Here is a 20,155-nt window from a genome sequence, read left to right as displayed (position 1 = left end):
GTTTATGAAGGAACAGCTTTTGAAGTTGCGTGAGTATTATCATGTTGAGATTAGTGACAGTCAAGGATACTGAGGTCTATTCTGTCAGCTAATTTGCTTTCAGCTGATATTTTGAAGGCAGCATTGAGTGAACCTAGTCCAGCTGTATTGGATGTACCAATTGTGTCCAGTGCTGGTTTGACATTTGAGCAGGAAAACGAGTCACTTTCATTGCAACTAAATCATGACAAAGATCTGGAAAGGTTGAAACAGCAAAAATAACTTGATTTGGACAGGTTGAAGCAGGATACGAACAAGCTAAACTGTGGTTGCAACATCAGGGGTTAGAACTTGTCAGAGAAGCCAAGCTTTCAGGTGAATTTTCTTTTGAGAATGTCTACTCAAGCTCCCCAATGGGACGCTCTTCCCTTGGTCGTTCTCCGCCTTTTGATGTTGCTGGTAATCTCTGGTTTGTGCCTAAATTTACTGAAAAGGATCCTGATCTATTTTTTACGTTATTTGAAAGTGTAGCAGACTCTCAGGCTTGGCCTGATGCAGACTGTACTTTGATGCTACAGTGTGTTTTGACCGGTGGGGCTCAGGAGGCTTATCTTTTAGCGCTACAGATAGCAACGGTTACGTAAAGGTTGAAACTATGGCATGCATGCTTACACGTTGGTCCCTGAAGCGTATCGACAGCGTTTCAGAATGTTAAAGGTGAAAAACAGTCCCACATTGAGTTTTCACAGGATTTGGTAACTCAACTCAATCGTTGGTGTACTGTCAGCAGTCACTAGTTTTGAAGATTTGTGCAACCTGGTTGTCCTTTAACAATTTAAAGAATCTGTCCCTGATCGTCTTGCTACCTATATAAATGAACATAAAGGATGGACTGAAGCTGCTGTGTTGGCAGATGAGTACGTATTGACCCACACAGTTTGAGGGTCCTGTATACGAGATTGGGAGCAGAGTAACAGTTCAAGTGAATTTCAGTCAGTACATTCCTTTGGTTCTGGTAATGACACATTTCCATCTAGATCCAAACATGGTTCATGTGGACAGAATGATGTAAGTAAAATATGTAATTATTGTCACGGTAAATGCCACTGGAAGAATGAATGTCCTGTCCTTGGTAAAAGGGCAGCAGCTTGGCCAGCACAAATTTAAAACCTGTTGTGTTAGCTGGACCTGTTAATCCTGTTGTGCAAGCTCAAGAATTGTCCAAAACTTTTAGTACTGATTATTCGCAGTTTGTCACAGAGGGTGATGTTTCACTATTGGGAAGTGATGTGCCAGTAAAGATCCAGTGAGACACTGGTGCCTCTGAATCATATGTTTTGGAGTCTGTTCTGCCTTCTCTGGAGACAGATACAGGAACCAGTGTCCTGACTCAAGGGATGTGTTTGAATACATTGGCTGTATCCTTGCACAAAGTCAGACTTATATCTGACCTAGTGCAAGGTGAGGTTTCCCTTGTGGTACATCCCTTTCTGCCCATTGACGATGTTCATGTGATTTTGGGTAACTTAGCCGGTCGTCGTGTCTGGCGTGATGCATCTCCTCTGTGCCATTTCTCATACCCCATCCCATGTAGGGATTATCAATGAAAATGTACAGAGATTCCCGGAGCTATTCTCTGCATGTGCTGTGACTCGTGCTATGAGTAGTGCTGACACTACGGTCAAAACGGAACTTACACAACACATAGCCGAACAGTTTGATAATACATTAAATTATTTACCTTTGCCTATGTCCTGTAGTGCTCTTGTGATGGAGCAGTCTGCTGATCCTACCTTAAAAGGTTTATTTGATCAAGTACTTCCAGTTGAGGAGGTAAGGAGTGCTGCCCAGGGTCACTACATTCAAGATCAGTTGTTGGTGAGGAAATGGATGCCTCATATCTAGTTTTTGATATCTAGTTTTGAAAACATCTCATAATGTTTCTGGTCACTTAGGGGTTAGTAAAACCTATGACCGAATATAGCAATTTTTCTTGGCCTCGTTTTAAAGAAAGACATTTCCGCTTACATCGAAACATGCCATGTTTGTCAGCTGACTGGGAAGCCTAATCAGATGTTAAGGCCAGTCCTGCTACCACCTATACCTGTTACAGGCCAGCCATTTGAGCATTTGATTATTGATTGTGTTCTAAAGCTGGTAGCACCTACATGTTAACTGGGATGTCAGGCTACGAGATATCCTGCAGCCTATCAACTTTGCAATATTACCACTAAGTCTGTCGTGAAGGCTTTGTCCCAGTTAGGTATTCAAAACATGGCAATTGTGGTGATTCAGAGCGATCAGGGTTCGTTGCGCATATTTGCACAGGTCTTGCGACAATTGCGCATAACATAATCATGCCAGTGCTTATCATGTGCAGAGTCAAGGGGCCCTTGAGTGTTTTCATCAGACTTTGAAGTCACTGTTACGTGCGTACTGCACTGAATTAGAACGTGACTGGGAAGAGGGGTTACCTTGGTTGCTACTCTGTTAAATTATCAAGAGCACTGGGTTCAGTCCTAATGACCTTGTTTTTGGTCATATTGTCTGTGGTCCCCTTGTGTATTAAAGGAGGATTGGAAGATGGTTGAGCCTCCCCCAAATGTGTCATGTTAGTTGTTTCTGACACAGGTTGCATGTAGCTTGTGAAATGGCTAAAGGAAAAACTAGCATCCTCTCAGGTGAGGAGGAAAAGGTTGTTTGACTGGCGATCTGAACCATGACAATTTAATCCATGGGACCAGGTTCTGGCCCTGCTGACCATTGTTGGTTCTCCTTTTCAAGCCAAAGTCAGCAGCCCATACACTGGTTTACCAATTGTCTGATTTTAAACTAGTTGACTGCTACCCCTGAGCGCAGAAAATTAATCAGCTCTGCCATGTCAATTTGTTAAAGCCCTATTATGCTTGTTTGTCTTCTGAATTGGCTAAATCAGAACTACGTGCTAAAACTGATGTGGTTAGTCCTGTTCTTTTGGTGGAATCTGTTGATCGGAGGTCAGCCACTCCACCTTCACATACAGTGGCAATGTGATGAAGAGGGGGTGCCGGGCCCTGATTGTATTTTGCAGGGTAGGTTGATGAATTCAGAGTCCCTTGCAAACTTGGAGCGTTTGGGTAACCTGTGATTGTCGAGCAGAGATCACTTTTTTTAAATTTATTTTTATTTTATCCCCTTTTCTCCCCAATTTTCGTGGTATCCAATCGCCAGTAATTACTATCTTGTCTCATCGCTACAACTCCCGTACGGGCTCGGGAGAGACGAAGGTCGAAAGCCATGCGTCCTCCGAAGCACAACCCAACCAAGCCGCACTGCTTCTTTAACACAGCGCGCCTCCAACCCGGAAGCCAGCCGCACCAATGTGTCGGAGGAAACACTGTGTACCTGGCCCCCTTGGTTAGCGCGCACTGCGCCCGGCCCGCCACAGGAGTCGCTGGAGCGCGATGAGACAAGGATATCCCTACCGGCCAAACCCTCCCTAACCCGGACGACGCTAGGCCAATTGTGCGTCGCCCCACGGACCTCCCGGTCGCGGCCGGCTGCGACAGAGCCTGGGCGCGAACCCAGAGACTCTGGTGGCGCAGCTAGCACTGCGATGCAGTGCCCTAGACCACTGCGCCACCCGGGAGACCGAGATCACTGATTTTCAGTCTTTGTTTTCTGACACCTTCTCGTACTCATTTGGCAGTGCACAATATTTATGTTGGGGATGCTGTCCCCATTAAACTTTATCGCGTCTCATTGGAGAAGCTACGTCACTTGGACTCAGATTAAGTACATGCTAGGTAATGATATCGCTGTACCATCATTCTCCAGTTGGGCCAAGCCGTGACTCTTGGAGAGCAAGCCAGACGGTTGTCTTAGATTTTGCACTGATTACTGGAAGGTTAATAGTGTGACAACCTGACTGTTACCCACTCCCACGGATGGAAGATTGTTTTGACCAGGTTGGTGTTGCCCGGTTTGTCACCAAGTTGGAGTTGCTGAAGGGTTACTGGCAGGTGCCTTTTTCATCAAGAGCTTGTGAAATATCTGCTTTTATTACTCCTTCAGGGCTTTTCTCCTATACGGTCATGAGTTTGGGCCTATGCAATACACCTGCTACATGTCAGCGTCTTATGAATAGGGTGATCTCTAGCCTTGAAGACTGTACTGTTTATCTAGATGACGTGGTTGTTTATAGTGACACTTGGGAGTGACATCTGGTGCGGATACAGACTCTGTTTGAGCGTTTGGCTGAGTCCTGTCTCACTGTGAACTTAGACAAATGTGAGTTTGCCCAGGCAATAGTGACCTACATCGGCAGAGTGTTTGGGCAGGGTCATGTTCTCCCAGTGCGGGCTAAAGTGGCCACTGCCCACCACCAAGAAGGAGCTGCAACGCTTCCTAGGTATGGTTGGGTGTTATCAGGGGTTTTGCTGCAAGTTCTCCACGGTTGTAGCACCTCTGATTGATCTGTTGAAGAGGGCTGATTTTATCTGGTCTTCCTGCTGTCAGAGTGCTTTTGAAAATATGAAATGGCTTCTTAGCTCTGACCCTGTGTTGGCTGCCCCACGATTGGAACAGCCTTTCAGCCTATATGTGGAGGCAGGTGCCGTGTTGCTTCAAGCAGATGACGGTGTGGAACATCCTGTTACCTATTTCTCCCGAAGATTTAACAGCTATCAGTTGTATTTGTGTATTTGTATGGTTGTGGGTTTTGTTTTCGGGTCCTTGTTAGGCCCTGATTTTTTATGTGAGGGGTTGTTACGCCCCCCTCACACTCCCTCCATTGTTCTGTGTTTGTGCTTTTATTTGCAGATTGGGGACAGGTGGAGCTGATTGGGTCATTAAGGTGACAAGTTGCACCTGGCTTTGGGATCAGCTAGGAGATAGAAGTTCCTGGTGCCTAGTCCTGGCTCTCGCTCTCTTCACAAGCACCATTTTGTTTTGTGATCTTGTTGATTCATTTTTTTTGGATTAGATGCACCTGTCAACACTTACACAGGTTTTACCTTCATCCATGCATCTCCATTACACCCCTCACATGCCTACTTTCACACTTCACAGGTTAGTTTTCCTTTGTAGTTTTATACTTTGTTAGTTATTTAATATGTTTTTGTTACTCCTTAACTGCCAACGTGTGAACTCCCTTGTTTGTCACCATCGAAGAGCCAGGTTGTGACAATGCTGACGTAGCCTACAAAAGCCTATTCCTGCTATTTTCCCGTGATCCCGCAAACACATTTGATGTCATCGTAGTGGTCTCTGACTTGTGGTCAGACTCACTCATGTTGAACAAATTACTTTTGCGCCTTTTTTCAATGCTGATTTGAATGTCCTTGAACAGAAGCGTTAAAGTTTTTGCTGAACATCCTTTCTGAATTTAAAAGTAATCCTCGAAGTAATCATCTAGTTTTTCAAAAGTAAAAGTAAAAGTAAATACAATATTTTTGCTGCTAACGGGTTACATGTGATCCGTTACTCCCTAACCCTGGAGGTCGGCTAGTGATGACTGTTTAACTGTCCGATGGCCTGGAGATGGAAACTGTTTTTCGGTCCCAGCTTGGATGTGCCTGTACAGTCTCCACCTTCTAGATGGCAGCGGGATGAACAGGCCCTGACTCGGGTGGCTACAAGGTCCTTGATGTTCTTCTAGGTGTTCCTATGACACCGGGTGCTGTAGATGTCCTGGAGGGCAGGCAGTGTGTCCCCGGTGATGTGCTGGGCTGACCGCACCACACTCTGGAGAACCCGGCGGTGAAGTTGCAGTGATATACAGCCCAACAGAATGCGCTCAACGGTGCATCTGCAGAAGTTCCTTAATCACAACGGCTGATAGCTTAAACCTATAAGCCAATATGACTCCTGTCAATGACAAAGGTGTCAGTAATGGCACTTTCAAATACTTTGTTCTGTTAAGACTGTGCAGGGAGCATACCCCTCAGATATTTTTGATTTTCATATGTGGATGTATGTGTGAAAAGACAATTGATGCTGCATAACTTATGGACTTGGATTGGTGTGTTTATGCCATGTATCATGGGTCTTATGAATTGTGTTGGTACGCAGTGTTTGCATTCCTGATTACCTCTCAGCCATCCATGTCTATATTATTCAAGATCATGTGCTGTAGTTTAGAGAGCATCTGCCCATCTTTCTCTCTCACACACACCTTATCTATCACATCATGTGATGATTCATACGAAGGTTATAAAATATTTGAGTTTATGGTAGATTACAGCAGGGAGAGATAAGCCCTTGTACCACGCCCCTTCATTCAATAAAAACAAAGTCACATGATCCTCACTCTAATCCATGCACCTGAGATCAGGTAGTAGAAGGTACCTTTGCATATAGTCTACTATATGTAAACATCTGTTCTCTTCCACAGCAATGTTCAGAAATATCAATATTTTACATCTTAGTAGCCTCATCAAAGGCCAATCCTTCACTTGTAATTTCATTACATTTGTTGGGGAAAATAATATTGGTTTTTATATTTTCTAAATTGTATGTAAAGATACAATATAGGCTACTCGATGTATTAAGCCTACCACTTATCATTGACTAATATTTGTGTGTAGCCTATGGTCTTAAAACAGTAATATTAATGAATGTGAACAAACCCCATGCTCTGTAGTTGAGTTGATCATATCGAAGGTCAAAACACAGGGCAGATTCAGACATTTTGCTGCTGCTATTTTTACCCCCCCCCCCCCCKCCCCCCCCCACKCACKCKCKSGCASSCAKCCTTGTGAKGCSKRTAGCAACTCGGATGGTACTTTCACTTAGTCACAGTGTACCCACAGCATTATTATTTGCCCTGCTTTACAATAGCGTTACTACGAGTACTGAAATCGGGGGTATCCCACGTGCACTCAAGAAAAGCTGCTTTATTGCAGGCATTGTCACGATTACAGTAAAAAAGCAACAAGTGTTTGCCTTAAAGGGATCGGGCTCAGTACACAGCGCATTTACCTCTCTCCCTTTATCCCTCTCCCTCTCTACCTCTATGACCCTGAGCACGCGCACCAGAGACAATTCGGTCTGACTCGGTCATTTGTATGTGTTGTAAACTTGAAACACCCCGGGTGCATTGAGCTTATCGCCAATCATTTTATCACAGATTAATCTTGCACGCCGGCCCCGGGTTCCATTCGTCGAATATTGAAAATGAGAAATCCTGGCCGCGTTTGGCCGCGTTCCGCCAACCTGTCTGCACATGACGCAGACAGGGGACTACTTAAAGGCGGATTAACGCTGGCAAGACATTAAATCCAACCTCCCTGCATCCAAACACAGCGCGCGACTCATCAGTCTGATCTTAAGATCGACAATAGGAGGGTTTATTGTAATCAGCCTTTTGGACTCCCCAAGACAACGAGAAAGTGACAGCGTCACGCGAGCGCTCGGGCAGACGCACAGAACCCTATTCGCACGACGCGCGAGAGAGGAGGGCAGGACAGCTGCGGGCTCATGATCAATGCATTTGTCAGATAACCTCCGAGCCTCTGGAGAGTGACAACGACCAAAAACCCAAGGAAATATTTTCCACATATTCGGCAGGAGTTCGTGCAGTGTGCGGTGGACTCTCGCCTCCTCCGGATGAACAACAATGGGGGAATGGACCATACTAGAGAGGCTCCTGGAGGCTGCTGTCCAGCAGCACTCTACTATGATAGGAAGGTAAGAGCAAAATGTCAACTGTATTTGCAGTAAATACAGATTTGCCTGTTTTAATGGCTGTTGTTGGGGATAGATGGGTTCCTGTGCCATGCACTAACTGAGAGGCAGAGACCGTGCTCCGCTTGCATTACCAAACCAACGCTGGCAAAACATTTTAAAACACAAATACAGATGAATGCCAATTATTAAATACTTCAGAGTACACAAAGTATATAACACAAATGACAACAAAGCATAATACACATAGCATCCCAAACTCCATGCTGAGAGCGAGCAAAGCGTCATCCCAGCAATAGCGTTCGGTTTCAGCACTGGACAGCTCCCAAACACACGCCTGCTTTGAGCGCCACTGTAAATCATTTACGGACTTTATATTCATACTTTGTTTGTTTGTATTTTAGGATCCTACTAACTGTGGTGGTGATCTTCCGGATTCTAATCGTAGCAATAGTTGGAGAGACGGTCTATGATGATGAGCAAACCATGTTTGTTTGTAATACCTTACAACCTGGCTGCAACCAGGCTTGCTACGACAAGGCATTCCCAATTTCACACATTAGATTTTGGGTTTTCCAGATCATAATGGTTTGCACCCCGAGTCTTTGTTTTATCACATACTCGGTGCATCAGTCYGCGAAACAYAAGGAGCGACGGTACTCCACCGTCTTTCTGWCCCTGGATAAGGATCAAGATTCAATGAAACGAGARGACAGCAAAAAGATTAAAAACACCATTGTGAATGGAGTACTTCAGAACACAGAGAACTCCACCAAYGAAGCCGAYCCCGACTGTTTGGAAGTCAAAGAGATCCCCAATTCCGCCATGAGAACTACTGGGAAGTCTAAAAAGAGTCGGCAAGAGGGTATCTCGAGATTTTACATAATTCAAGTGGTTTTCAGAAACGCGCTGGAAATAGGGTTTTTAGTGGGTCAATATTTCTTGTARGGATTCAARGTCCCYTCGGTGTACGAYTGTGATCGWTACCCKTGCATAAAAGATGTKGAGTGRTATGTTTCCAGACCAACAGAGAAGACCGTGTTTCTAGTCTTCATGTTCGCGGTCAGTGGCTTTTGTGTGTTGCTGAATCTGGCAGAACTCAATCATTTGGGGTGGAAGAAAATCAAAACGGCGGTGCGAGGAGTGCAGGCGAGGCGGAAGTCCATTTATGAAATCAGAAATAAGGACTTGCCTAGAATGAGTGTGCCTAATTTCGGTCGTACTCAATCCAGTGACTCTGCTTATGTGTAGCACATGGAGAGACTTCCCAAAGGGACAATGTGCGATGTGTAAAGATTAAACCAAGATGAACCCAGGATGTACAGCTCCTCACACCACATCCGTTTCATGACTTAAACGAGTGGGCAGATTTTTTTATTTGTTTGTCTTTTATGGACTCCAATGGCAAGCCTGGATTCCACGTTTGTTGACTTATTACATTGCACTGATTCAACTTTGTAATAGCGTTTATACTCTGTAAAGCGCTACATTTAGATCATGTCGACGTGTTCACGCATTCACTCTTTGTGGGCTGATCTACTGTACTTGAAGAGTGTAAATGCAAATTGCACTAAGAGGTGAACACCGGGGAGCCAAATCTAACCCGATACGTGCTATTGACAGTGTTTTAAAAACAGTTTCAAACAGATTTTTGACAACAACCTATTTAAGAAACACAATACACCGGTTGACTATGTGTTCGAAGGAAAATCTATTCTCCAGATGTATATAGGCATATGGATAAATATATAAATCAATTCTAGCTAGATTGACCTAGTTGAAATACATTAGCATCATTCGTGTTTTTTGTTGCCTGTGTTCGCACCACTGACCTTAACGTATGTAATCATTCCATTGCTATATGGCTGACTTGCAAAACAGTATCTGGTGGATTTGCTGCAAACGCTAACGTCTGTGACTTCCTTAATTTATAATACACCAAAGCGCCCACTGCTTTTATTTGTGAAAAGTGTTTTCTTGCTTTTGTGTAATCAAGTGCCATACTTGTACATAAACATATATATATATATATATATATATATATATATATATATATATATATATATATATATATAATATTATTCAACATGAAAGATAATTCCCTGCTTGAATTATACTAAATGCCGCCCAATTTTTTTGCTTTAAGTGTATTTGTTGTGATTTAAATGGAAAGGATATATTACATTTACATCTCTCTTTTTATTTAGAAAATGACTGGAAAATAAATAAAGTGCTAGTCTTTTTTATATACTGGAAGAAAACATTTCTCCACAATCACATTTGATCTCAACTCAAAATAGCACAAATTGACCTTTTTAACAAACTAAGAATGGGCAATAAGTATCTGCTCTGGTGCTACAGTTTTTCACAGAATGGCTTTCAATGTAAAAACAATTTACCAGAAGAAACACCCTTTTCTGCCGAAAATAAAAGTGGGAATCATGTGCACCAGAAATGTGTGAGGTGCAGTACTTTTCTGTCTGAAAGCTGAACTGGAATGTTAGAATGTTAGATCCTATAGCTACCCTGTCTAGACCATGGCTTGGTTCAGTGAAAATGACAATGTTTGCCACAGCCACAAGTCTATATTGTTCCATCCAATGAAAAAAAAACTATGAGAGCTTCCTTTGATGCTATCAGTATCTTTTACCGTGTGGGTGTGCTGTAATGCATTTAAATGGGGATGATGCTTCCATGACAAACATGAATACTGCATGTCCTATTACAGTGTGCCCTGGGAAGCCCTAATGTGAAATGCATTCTAACATCCATGTACTGTCCCTTCCCAGTCTTAGCTAACCTGACCGTGACTGTTCACATGGCTGTTATACTGTTAATGACCTTGTAACCTTGACCAGGAAGCTATTAGACAGACACACTGCACAAAACATGGGAGGATTTAGACCTGATCTTTATTGATAGAGGACTTGGCCTTTTTGTCCTCCACACATCCCTTCTTCACTCATTTATAGGAAGAGAGCAAGGGAGCAGCTCCGGACAAAGGGAAGGTCGTGTGAGCCTCATGAAGGTCACTAAGAAAAATGGAAAGAGAAAAAAGGTGTTAGCTGTACACCAACACAAGAGGGAGTGCGAGAGAGAGAGGGGGGAGAGAAAAAGAGCGAGAGGAGGATTCCGGGATGACCATCGAGGAGGATCCGAGGGGTGGTAGGAGGCTAGATTCTACCTCTGCCAGGATGACTCGGCAAAGCCCAGAGAAATCGAAGAGCTGTGCACACTGACACATCTATCTTAAACTCAGCAGGGATGTGAAAATTCTCCCTAACTCGAGAACTCTGGGGAAAAAAACAGGAGAAGTGCAATTTGTCTACTTGGCCTGATGCAATGCAGTGGCTCACATTATCTTTTTTCTTACTCTCTTTCTCTCTCCATCTTCATCTCTCGCTCTCTCTATTTGTCTCTCCCGTCCCTCTCTCGCTTTAATTTTTTACTGACCAAATTACTGTACAGGCCATCCTGTTCTATAAGATTGAAGTGTCCAATTCCACACAGTTGTCTTCAACGCTTGTAATGTCATGGGTGTTCTTTCACTGAGAACTACTAGTTATACAAGGCTGTTGTGTAAGGGATCCTACAAAGACTATATTGTCACTGTACATTACTGTATATTTACTGTACATTTACTGAAGGGCCAGATGCTCTAATGCTGTGCTAGTGGTTTCCCTGCAATATTCATCCTGGTATTTTCACGGCTACTTCTAAATGCCAAAATTATTGGGTTATGTATGAATGCAATTATGCATGCTGTGTTGCATTTTCCATCATGTGAGTGTTGGAAGGCTTGGTTTAATATTACATGGTACCTGTGCTGCTCTTTATTTCCTTTGTGCTCAGCTCAAGGCAGCCGGGCTAAAAAGGAAGAGGGCTTTTGACTTTTGACCAGAGAGATAGCTGGAAGTAGCAACAGATGTAAGCAACTCTCCCAGTTCTGGTTTACAGCCTCCCAAGCAAGTTAAACCAGAACGAAAGAAAGATCACATTCATTTGAGTTTTCTGGCATTTATCTTGTGCTCGCTTTGCCCCCCCCCCCCTCTTTGCAACAGTAGATACATCTGAGCAAGGACTGCAGCTATTCCAAGGATCCAAGACAAATGCTCAGGAAAACAACCAATTTCAGCTGATTGCAGGTGCTTAAAGATACAGGGAGGGAATTTTACAGGATAATTTTAGCCCTTAATCTCTCTGTCTGGAGAAACACCCCTCGATTAGAGAGAATCTTCTCCCTGGGACTGTTATGGTCAGGGAGAGATGAGAGGTGGGCAGTGTCCTGTCCTCATTAAAGAAAAGCAAATGTTATTACCATCCACCACTGCTTCAGTGTAATTTCTTCCTTTCTGTTCAACACTTTATATGCACTGTTTACCATAAAAAATCACCAATACTATTTTTCTCAACAGGCCAAACTAAGTCTCCAACCCTGGATGTTTTTTATTTAACCTGCGCTGGTTATCTGCAAGTAGATATGTACTGTTAGTGGAATGACTTTGAAAGACATACTGTGAATTAAATACACTTTCTCACCAAGATGGGAATATATTTGTTAAAGGTGTGCTGTCTTTTTGTCTGTTGTGTTTTGACTCCTTCCTATCCTTCTGTCCTCTACAGGAGGAGTTCATCTTTAAGACAGCCGTGTTGTAGAAAAAACTCAGAGCTGCTTCTTTTTTCAAATGCTGAGTCTTTATTTATATATTTTCTCAAGTGCTACATCCATAGAAGATTTTCTGTGGAAGAAAATCCAAACAACCTCAACAGTGTATTACACTGTCTCAGTACTGATGTTCTGAAAAAGCCCCCTCACATCCTATCACCAGGCGCAGAGCTCTACATTCTCCTATACACTAGAACAGTGGGAAAGGCCAACACATTGAAGTCAAATAAAACATAGCTTTTTACTATGAATATTGTGTGTGCATAACTATGTACTTCAAATTGAAAAGGATACGATGGTCCAAGACAATCACATATAGTTATATTTAATTATAATTTAATACATTATTTAATTACCACTAATTGACTAATGCTTTCATGCATTATGCATTATGCATTCATAAACCCATTACTAAAGAAAGCATTCCTCCTTCACCCTGGCTTAATCCAATGACAGTTTAGTTCCAGGTCATAGTCCATTGACAAGACCACTGGGATACATACGGTGGTTTACAGAGTAGGATGCTAGCAGTGTATTTTTTTCTGGTTGATGAGCAAGGCCCATGAGAGAAAACTATTTATCAGCTATACTGGATGCACTGTTCAACCATAGCTGTTTCTACATGAGGTAACGTAACCCTGGTGCTCTCTCAAAATATAATAACTCTTACAGACACAATATACTGTAATCACAGGTCTGAACTTTGATAAAGGGATATTCAGTATCAATTTACTTATTATCGAGCAAGTCAACATGGGAATCTTTATCAATGCCAAAGAAGAATTCCAAACCAGATTTAAACAGAGTTGGGAATTACTGACTTCCTTGTCTTTTGCTGTAGTGTTATCGAAATCCGTTGGTTGTCGTGGGCTTCCTAATGCAATAAACCTGGCATTAAATTAGGTTAATTCCTGGCCAATTGATTGACAAGTGAAGGACAAGCCCAAACTGGCAGCCGTGATGAATGTTGCTGGGCTGTAACTTCTTTATTTATGAGCTTCCATGGCTGCCTGCAACCTTACATCAAACAGAAACACACTCTTTTCTCTGTCAAGAAGTTGGACAAGGCTTAACACAGAACAGTCTGAAATAATACTGAGACTCTGACTCAAAATCTGAGAAAATCATACCAGGTCAGAATCTATGATACAACTGTATTCATCTCTTTCTTTGTCTTTTACTTACATAACTATAAATCTGCAAGTAGATAAACTGTAGAATATATGGTATTTTTTAATTAGCTATGCACTTAGAAAAAAAATCTATGAATTTATGCTTTGCAGGTAAAGACTAAACAACAGTAATTCCCACCATTCTGTTAGTCAATAAGGGCAGTTTGCTATGACTGGCTTATGAATAGACAAAACATGTTAGCTCACAACAGCAGTACTTTGACCTGAAAGCGAACCCCACTATCCCACACCCCCTCTGCCGCAGGAACCACGTCCACTCATTCTCTCTTCGTTTAACAACCTAAAAGGAGAAGGCTCGCTTCAGGGTAGTATAGCGCTTTAATTCTGCTTTTTGCACAGATTACTGAATGAAAGGGGGAAAGCAAACAGAAGAAAACACTGAAAGCGGGTCTTTTAATCCAGTGAGCCAGAAGCTATAAAATGAACCTGGTTAGCACATATGGCATAGGCATGACATAGGGAGATATGGCATCCATTGAACAAAAAAAAAAAGGGATTTTGTGTTCATTGGAGGAGGATGTGAATATGCGTTTACAGAGATGGTTCATGTGAGGGGATATGTTTAACACCATGCAGGCGGACGGGGCCAGTGTGATAAGTGTAGCCTGCCTGTCCTCAGACAATTTCCCCCTGCCTAATGAAACGGTCCAGACATGGAGACCAAGGGACATGGTGGCAGGACATGTGACAACCAGGCCCCATTCATATGGATTTGGTTAAGTGCACCATGCTGACATGGCTACAGTAACAATCAGCACTGACAGGACAGCACCACGCAAGGTGCTGCCAGATTAACTTCTGATTCTAATTTTTAATATCACTTTTGGATTATGAACACTGGTTAGATTTGCCACCCTGAGGTTGGTTCACTCTGGGACAGGCTGTTCCTTCACCACGCAGACCAACATTACGACACAAAACTGATGCAGTCATCTTATGCATTGTCATGATTGTCATGATCAGATAACATTGTCATTGCAGGGAGAATTCATATTCGGGAGAATGAAGAGAAATTCACATTATATTATTCTCCAGTAATGCCCTCAAGTCTCAGTGAACTAATACACAGCATGCACAGTGCATTCAGAAATTATTCAAACCTTTTCCACATTTTGTTAAGTTACAGCATTATTCTAAAATTGATTAAAATGTTTTTTTTCTTCGTCAATCTACACACAATACCCAATAATGACAAGGCAAGACATTTTTGCAAATGTATTAAAATTTGAAAACTGAAATATCACATTTACATAGGTATTCAGACCCTTTACTCAGTACTTTGTTGAAGCACCTTTGGCAGTCATTACAGCCTTGATTCTTCTTGGGTATAACGCTATAAGCTTGGCACACCTGTATTTGGGGAGTTTCTCCAATTCCTCTCTGCAGATTTTCTCAAGCTCTGTCAGGTTGGATGGGGAGCGGCGCTGCACAGCTATTTTCAGGTCTCTCGAGATGTTTGATCGGGTTCAAGTCCGGGCTCTGGCTGGGCCACTCAAGGACATTCAGAAACTTGTACCAAAGAGACTCCTGTGTTTTCTTGGCTGTGTGCTTAGGGTCATTGTCCTGAGCGCTCTGGAGCAGGTTTTCATCAAGGATCTCTCTGTACTTTGCTTCGTTCAGCATTCCCTTGATTCTGACTAGCCTCCCAGTCCCTGCCGCTGAAAAACATCCCCACAGCGTGAAGTTGACACCACCGCGCTTCACCGTAGGGATAGTGCCAGGTTTCCTCCAGACGTGACACTTTGCATTCAGGCCAAAAAGTTCAATCTTGGTTTCATCAGACCAGAGAATCTTCTTTCTCATGGTCTGAGAGTTCTTTAGGTAACTTTTGGCAAACTCCAAGCAGGCTGTTATGAGCCTTTTACTGAGGAGTGGCTTCCATCTGGCCACTCTACCATAAAGGCCTGGTTGGTGGAGTGCTGCAGAGATTGCTTGTTCTTCTGGAACGTTCTCCCATCTCCACAGAGGAACTCTGGAGCTCTGTCAGAGTGACCATCAGGTTCTTGGCCACCTTCTCGACCAAGGCCCTTCTCCCCCGATTGATAACTTTGGCCGAGCGGCCAGCTCTAGGAAGAGTCTTGGTGGTTCAAGACTTCTTCCATTTAAGAAGGATGGAGGCCACTGTGTTCTTGGGGACCTTCAATACTGCATACATTTATTGTTACGATTCCCCAGATCTGTGCCTCGACACAATCCTGCCTCTGGGCTCTATGGGCTCTGGGCTCCACAATCCTGTCTCATGGCTTGGTTTTTGCTCTGACATGCACTGGCAACTGTGGGACCTTGTATATACAGGTGTGTGTCTTTCCAAATCATGTCCAATAAATTGAATTTACCACAAGTGGACTCCAATCAAGTTGTAGAAACATCTCTAGGATGATCAATGGAAACAGGATGCACCTGAGCTCAATTTCGAGTCTCATAGCAAAGGGTCTGAATACTTCTCTAAATAACGTTTTTCTGTTTTTTCTGTTTCATAAATTAGCAAAAAATTCTTAAAACCTGTTTTCGCTTCGTCATTATGGGGTATTGTGTGTAGATTGATGAGGAAAAAAATATATTTAATCCATTTTAGAATAAGGCTGTAATGTAACAAAATGTGGAAAAAGTTTAATGGGTTTGAATTCTTTCCAAATGCACTGTAAATGCCAGGCTGTTATACTGCAATACACCAACTTTGCCTCAGAGAGCAGTTAATCATTTATACAGAGCGGGTAGCACTAGGCTTGAGACCACACTACGGTAGCAAACCCTTTAACAATTTCTCTTTTGTGCCATCTTTAATTTTGGGCCCTGAAAGCCCCATCCATGCTGACACTCATCCTGCTACTTGTAATAATTCCCTCTGCCCCTCCTTTCCTCTCCTCCCCTCCACTTCCCAGTTTCTCCCTGGCGGCAGGGAAAGCAGACACCACTCGCTGCATAGCCGATCGACCCTGATAAATGTTTAAGTTACGCACAATTTGGTAGCCAATAAAAATCAGTGGCAGCCGAGGCTTAATCAGCTACAAAGGTGCTCCCTGTCTAATGGGATTAGTGCTGGAGCAGGGAGAGAGAGAGAGAGGAGAGAAAGAGAGCAAGAAGAGAATGCTAAGGATCTAATCGCCAGTCAAGACCACCAACACACTACAGATTGCCCTAACATGGCCCTTACAATGTTTACAATGAGGCACTTGTCTCACTCAAGCTTGGCACCAATTCAATTTCTACTCCACTAATTCATGAATTGAATTAGGAAAAGGTTGCTAAAACCCCTGACTTTATCACAGGGTGACATGGGGTAGCGAGGGTACATCCCTTACGAAAAAAGATTGCAGTCAGAGTGCAGTATAACTGCAGTTAGAGTGCAGTATAACTGCAGTATGCAGCAAATACTGTGTCCGAAATAACAGTTTTCTTTACTGCAGTAATTTTGCAGTGTAACTGCTGTTAGAGTTATTCTGCAATTACTGCTTCCAAAATACCATAGTTGATTGCAGTGATGGCACTTTTACTGCAGTTTCAAAACTGCAATCTTTTTTTGTAAGGGACACATTATCTAGCTATCACTTTTACATGGAGCAAGGAATATATTGCTTATAGCCTTCATTAGATAAGAGAGGCTAGCCTACAGTGCAGTTTATCCACAGGTTCACATGAGCTGTGAGATGGTACTAATTAGCTCAGTAATGAAATACAGTCCAGAAAATACAGTATTTATACAGTTATATAACTCAGATGGACCTGCACGTTTCACAACATGATCATTCTACATTAGACTCACAGCCGGAGACTCCCTGGAGGAAAAATCATCCTGGGGATTTACTGTACCTGCTACGCTGCTTAGCCCACTGAGTAAGTTGGTCTAGTTCACTCTGATTTACCCCTGGACTCTATTTGAACTGGATAGCTGTATCCTCTCTTTCTGTTTTCCTTCTGTACTTCTCTCTCACCCCCTCCTTCGTTCTCCTTCCCTCGTTCTCTTTCTCTCTCTTTGATGTGACACTCCTTTGGTATGAATCATGTGCCGTCTCGTGTAGCCCAATAGCACAGTGATGAAATACACTTTTCAGAGATAGCTTTCCAGGGCTTTGATTGCCAGCTACAACATGTTTTACAATCTCCCCGCTTGTTGAGGATTAGAAATTATAACCCAGCAGCAAACAGCTACTCCATTGGATCCAGACTCTATTATAGAAAACGTATTACATTTTTCTTCCATTCACAGGAGATCATTATCATTGAGAATGAAAAGGAAAGATGGTCCCTGTAAAATGCTATATCATTTATAACCTATGGGTACGTATTTTCCTCTTGAATATGTGACATAATAATGGTCATCTTGAAAATCTGCCATCTACCAGAATAGGAATACATTCATGTAAAATACTACTGTTTATGTAATGTAAAAACAACAAGAGATAAGATATTTACCAAACTCTAAAATACATTTAGTATTAAAATGTATGATGTAGCATTAGGATGTTTTTGCACCACAGCCAGAGGATGCAGATGGTAGCACTAACTGTAAAATACCTCAAATACTCCAACAACTCACAGTGTGACTGCCACATTCTCCCTAGCTGGATTAACATAAACTGAGTGAGACACTCACGGATCCATCCCTCCGTCTCCAGTGTCTCAGACAGTACAGTCTGCCTTGTTGAGAGACTGCTGTAGAACCTTATGCTGAGGTTGGAGAGGAGATGTTAATTAGAGTAAGAAATGTTCTGTTAGCATTAGCACATCAGACACACACACACGCACACGCGCACACACACCCACACCCGCACGCCTGCCCGCCCGCATACACACACACACCCACCCACCCGCCCGCACACACACACACACACACACACACACACACAACACCACACACACACACACACACACACACACACACACACACAACACACACACACACACACACACACGCACACGCACACACACACCACACCACACACCACCCACGCACACGCGCACACACACCCACACCCGCAGCCTGCCCGCCCGCATACACACACACACCCGCCCGCACACACACACACACACACACGCCACACACGCCACACACACCACCTACACACACACACACACACACACACACACACACACACACACACACACACACACACACACACACACACACACACACACCACACACACACACACACACACACACACCCGCCCGCCCACGCACGCACGCACGCACGCACGCACGCACGCACACACACACACACACACACACAACACACAACACACACACACACACACACACACACACACACACACACACACACACACACACACACACGCACGCACGCACGCACGCACGCCCGCCCGCCCGCACGCACACACACACACACACACACCACACACACACACACACACACCACAACACACACACACACACACACACACACACACACACACACACACACACACGCACACGCACACACACACACACACACCCACGCACACGCGCCACACACACCCACACCCGCAGGCCTGCCCGCCCGCATACACACACACACCCGCCCGCACACACACACACACACACAACACACACACACACACACACACACACACACACACACACACACACACACACCACACACCACACACACACACACACACACACACACACACACACACACACACACAGTCTGCCAGAATACACCTTAGTGCAATAAGCCTCTTTGAAATGTGCATGGAATTCCAGTTGATCGGAAAAGATTCACATCTATCCGCCTATGTGTCATCCAACATCCTCAGGCTCAAAGATTATGGCAGTGTACATTTGTTGAGAGTCAGTCAAGCTTACCACACAGACACACACACTAGCCTACATGGGGAGCGTTGATTGTGATAATGTCTGTATCCTATACTTCCTGTTGACGTTTCCTTCTCTGTCACGTTACGCAACGTTAACTATGTTTGGACCCCCACGGACCCCCACGGACCCCCACGAAGCTATTTTCTGCAGACACTGACATCAGCTCTTATGACCGTAAAATAGAATATTCTCGTGACAGAGACACAAATTACATTGTCATTTACAGAACTCTGGGGGTTGGAGGTCACACACAGTGCATCGTGGAAGAAGGGATAGCCTATGGGAGGATGAGGAGCCGGAGGAAGGGAGCGTCCAGCCTAGCCCAGGTGAATGCTGCTGACAGTAGAATCCTTTAAAAAATGTCTTAATGGTATTCTGCTGGATCAATACACCAGGCAGCCAGCGGCAAACACAACAGATGGCCTATAACTGCTGAATAGCCACTTCTTCAGACAACACTTGATTTATATTCTCTCAGTCTCAAATAGCAGGCCACAAAATTGCAACCCAAAATGTTAATCAATCAGAATGTATTTTTAACACATGCTCAGGCTAACATTAATAACAACATTTAGTGCACTGGCCCTTGCCCATTTAAACTGTCATACAGCTACAACAAAAATAATGACAAATATAAGGTCCTGAAAGGTCACAATATATTGAGATGAAATAGTAGAATTATTATGGGCGTTATGGCTGTTATCCTCACAACACCTTGACAGTCCCTGAACCTCAGTACATCCACCAATGTTATTGCAAAAATGAGCTTGGGCAGTGTAATATTCCGATGAGGATTTCTTTTTATTCAGGCTTGGAAATTTGGGAATTTGGGAACTG

The 20,155-nt window shown here is 43.5% G+C and overlaps 1 protein-coding gene across 1 annotated transcript; it reads left to right on the top strand.

Moving 5' to 3' along the window:
- Positions 1-7,041: 7,041 nt before the first annotated feature.
- On the top strand, positions 7,042-12,211 carry LOC112073018 (gap junction delta-2 protein-like). The gene is given in 2 exon segments (XM_024140398.2): positions 7,042-7,647; positions 8,049-12,211. Coding segments are annotated over 2 exon segments (918 nt in total). The 5' UTR covers positions 7,042-7,576; the 3' UTR covers positions 8,896-12,211.
- Positions 12,212-20,155: the final 7,944 nt, after the last annotated feature.

The sequence above is a fragment of the Salvelinus sp. IW2-2015 genome, unplaced genomic scaffold, assembly GCF_002910315.2.
Source record: "Salvelinus sp. IW2-2015 unplaced genomic scaffold, ASM291031v2 Un_scaffold2124, whole genome shotgun sequence".
NCBI classification, from domain to species: Eukaryota; Metazoa; Chordata; class Actinopteri; order Salmoniformes; family Salmonidae; genus Salvelinus; species Salvelinus sp. IW2-2015.
This window is presented reverse-complemented; position numbering and strand designations above follow the sequence as displayed.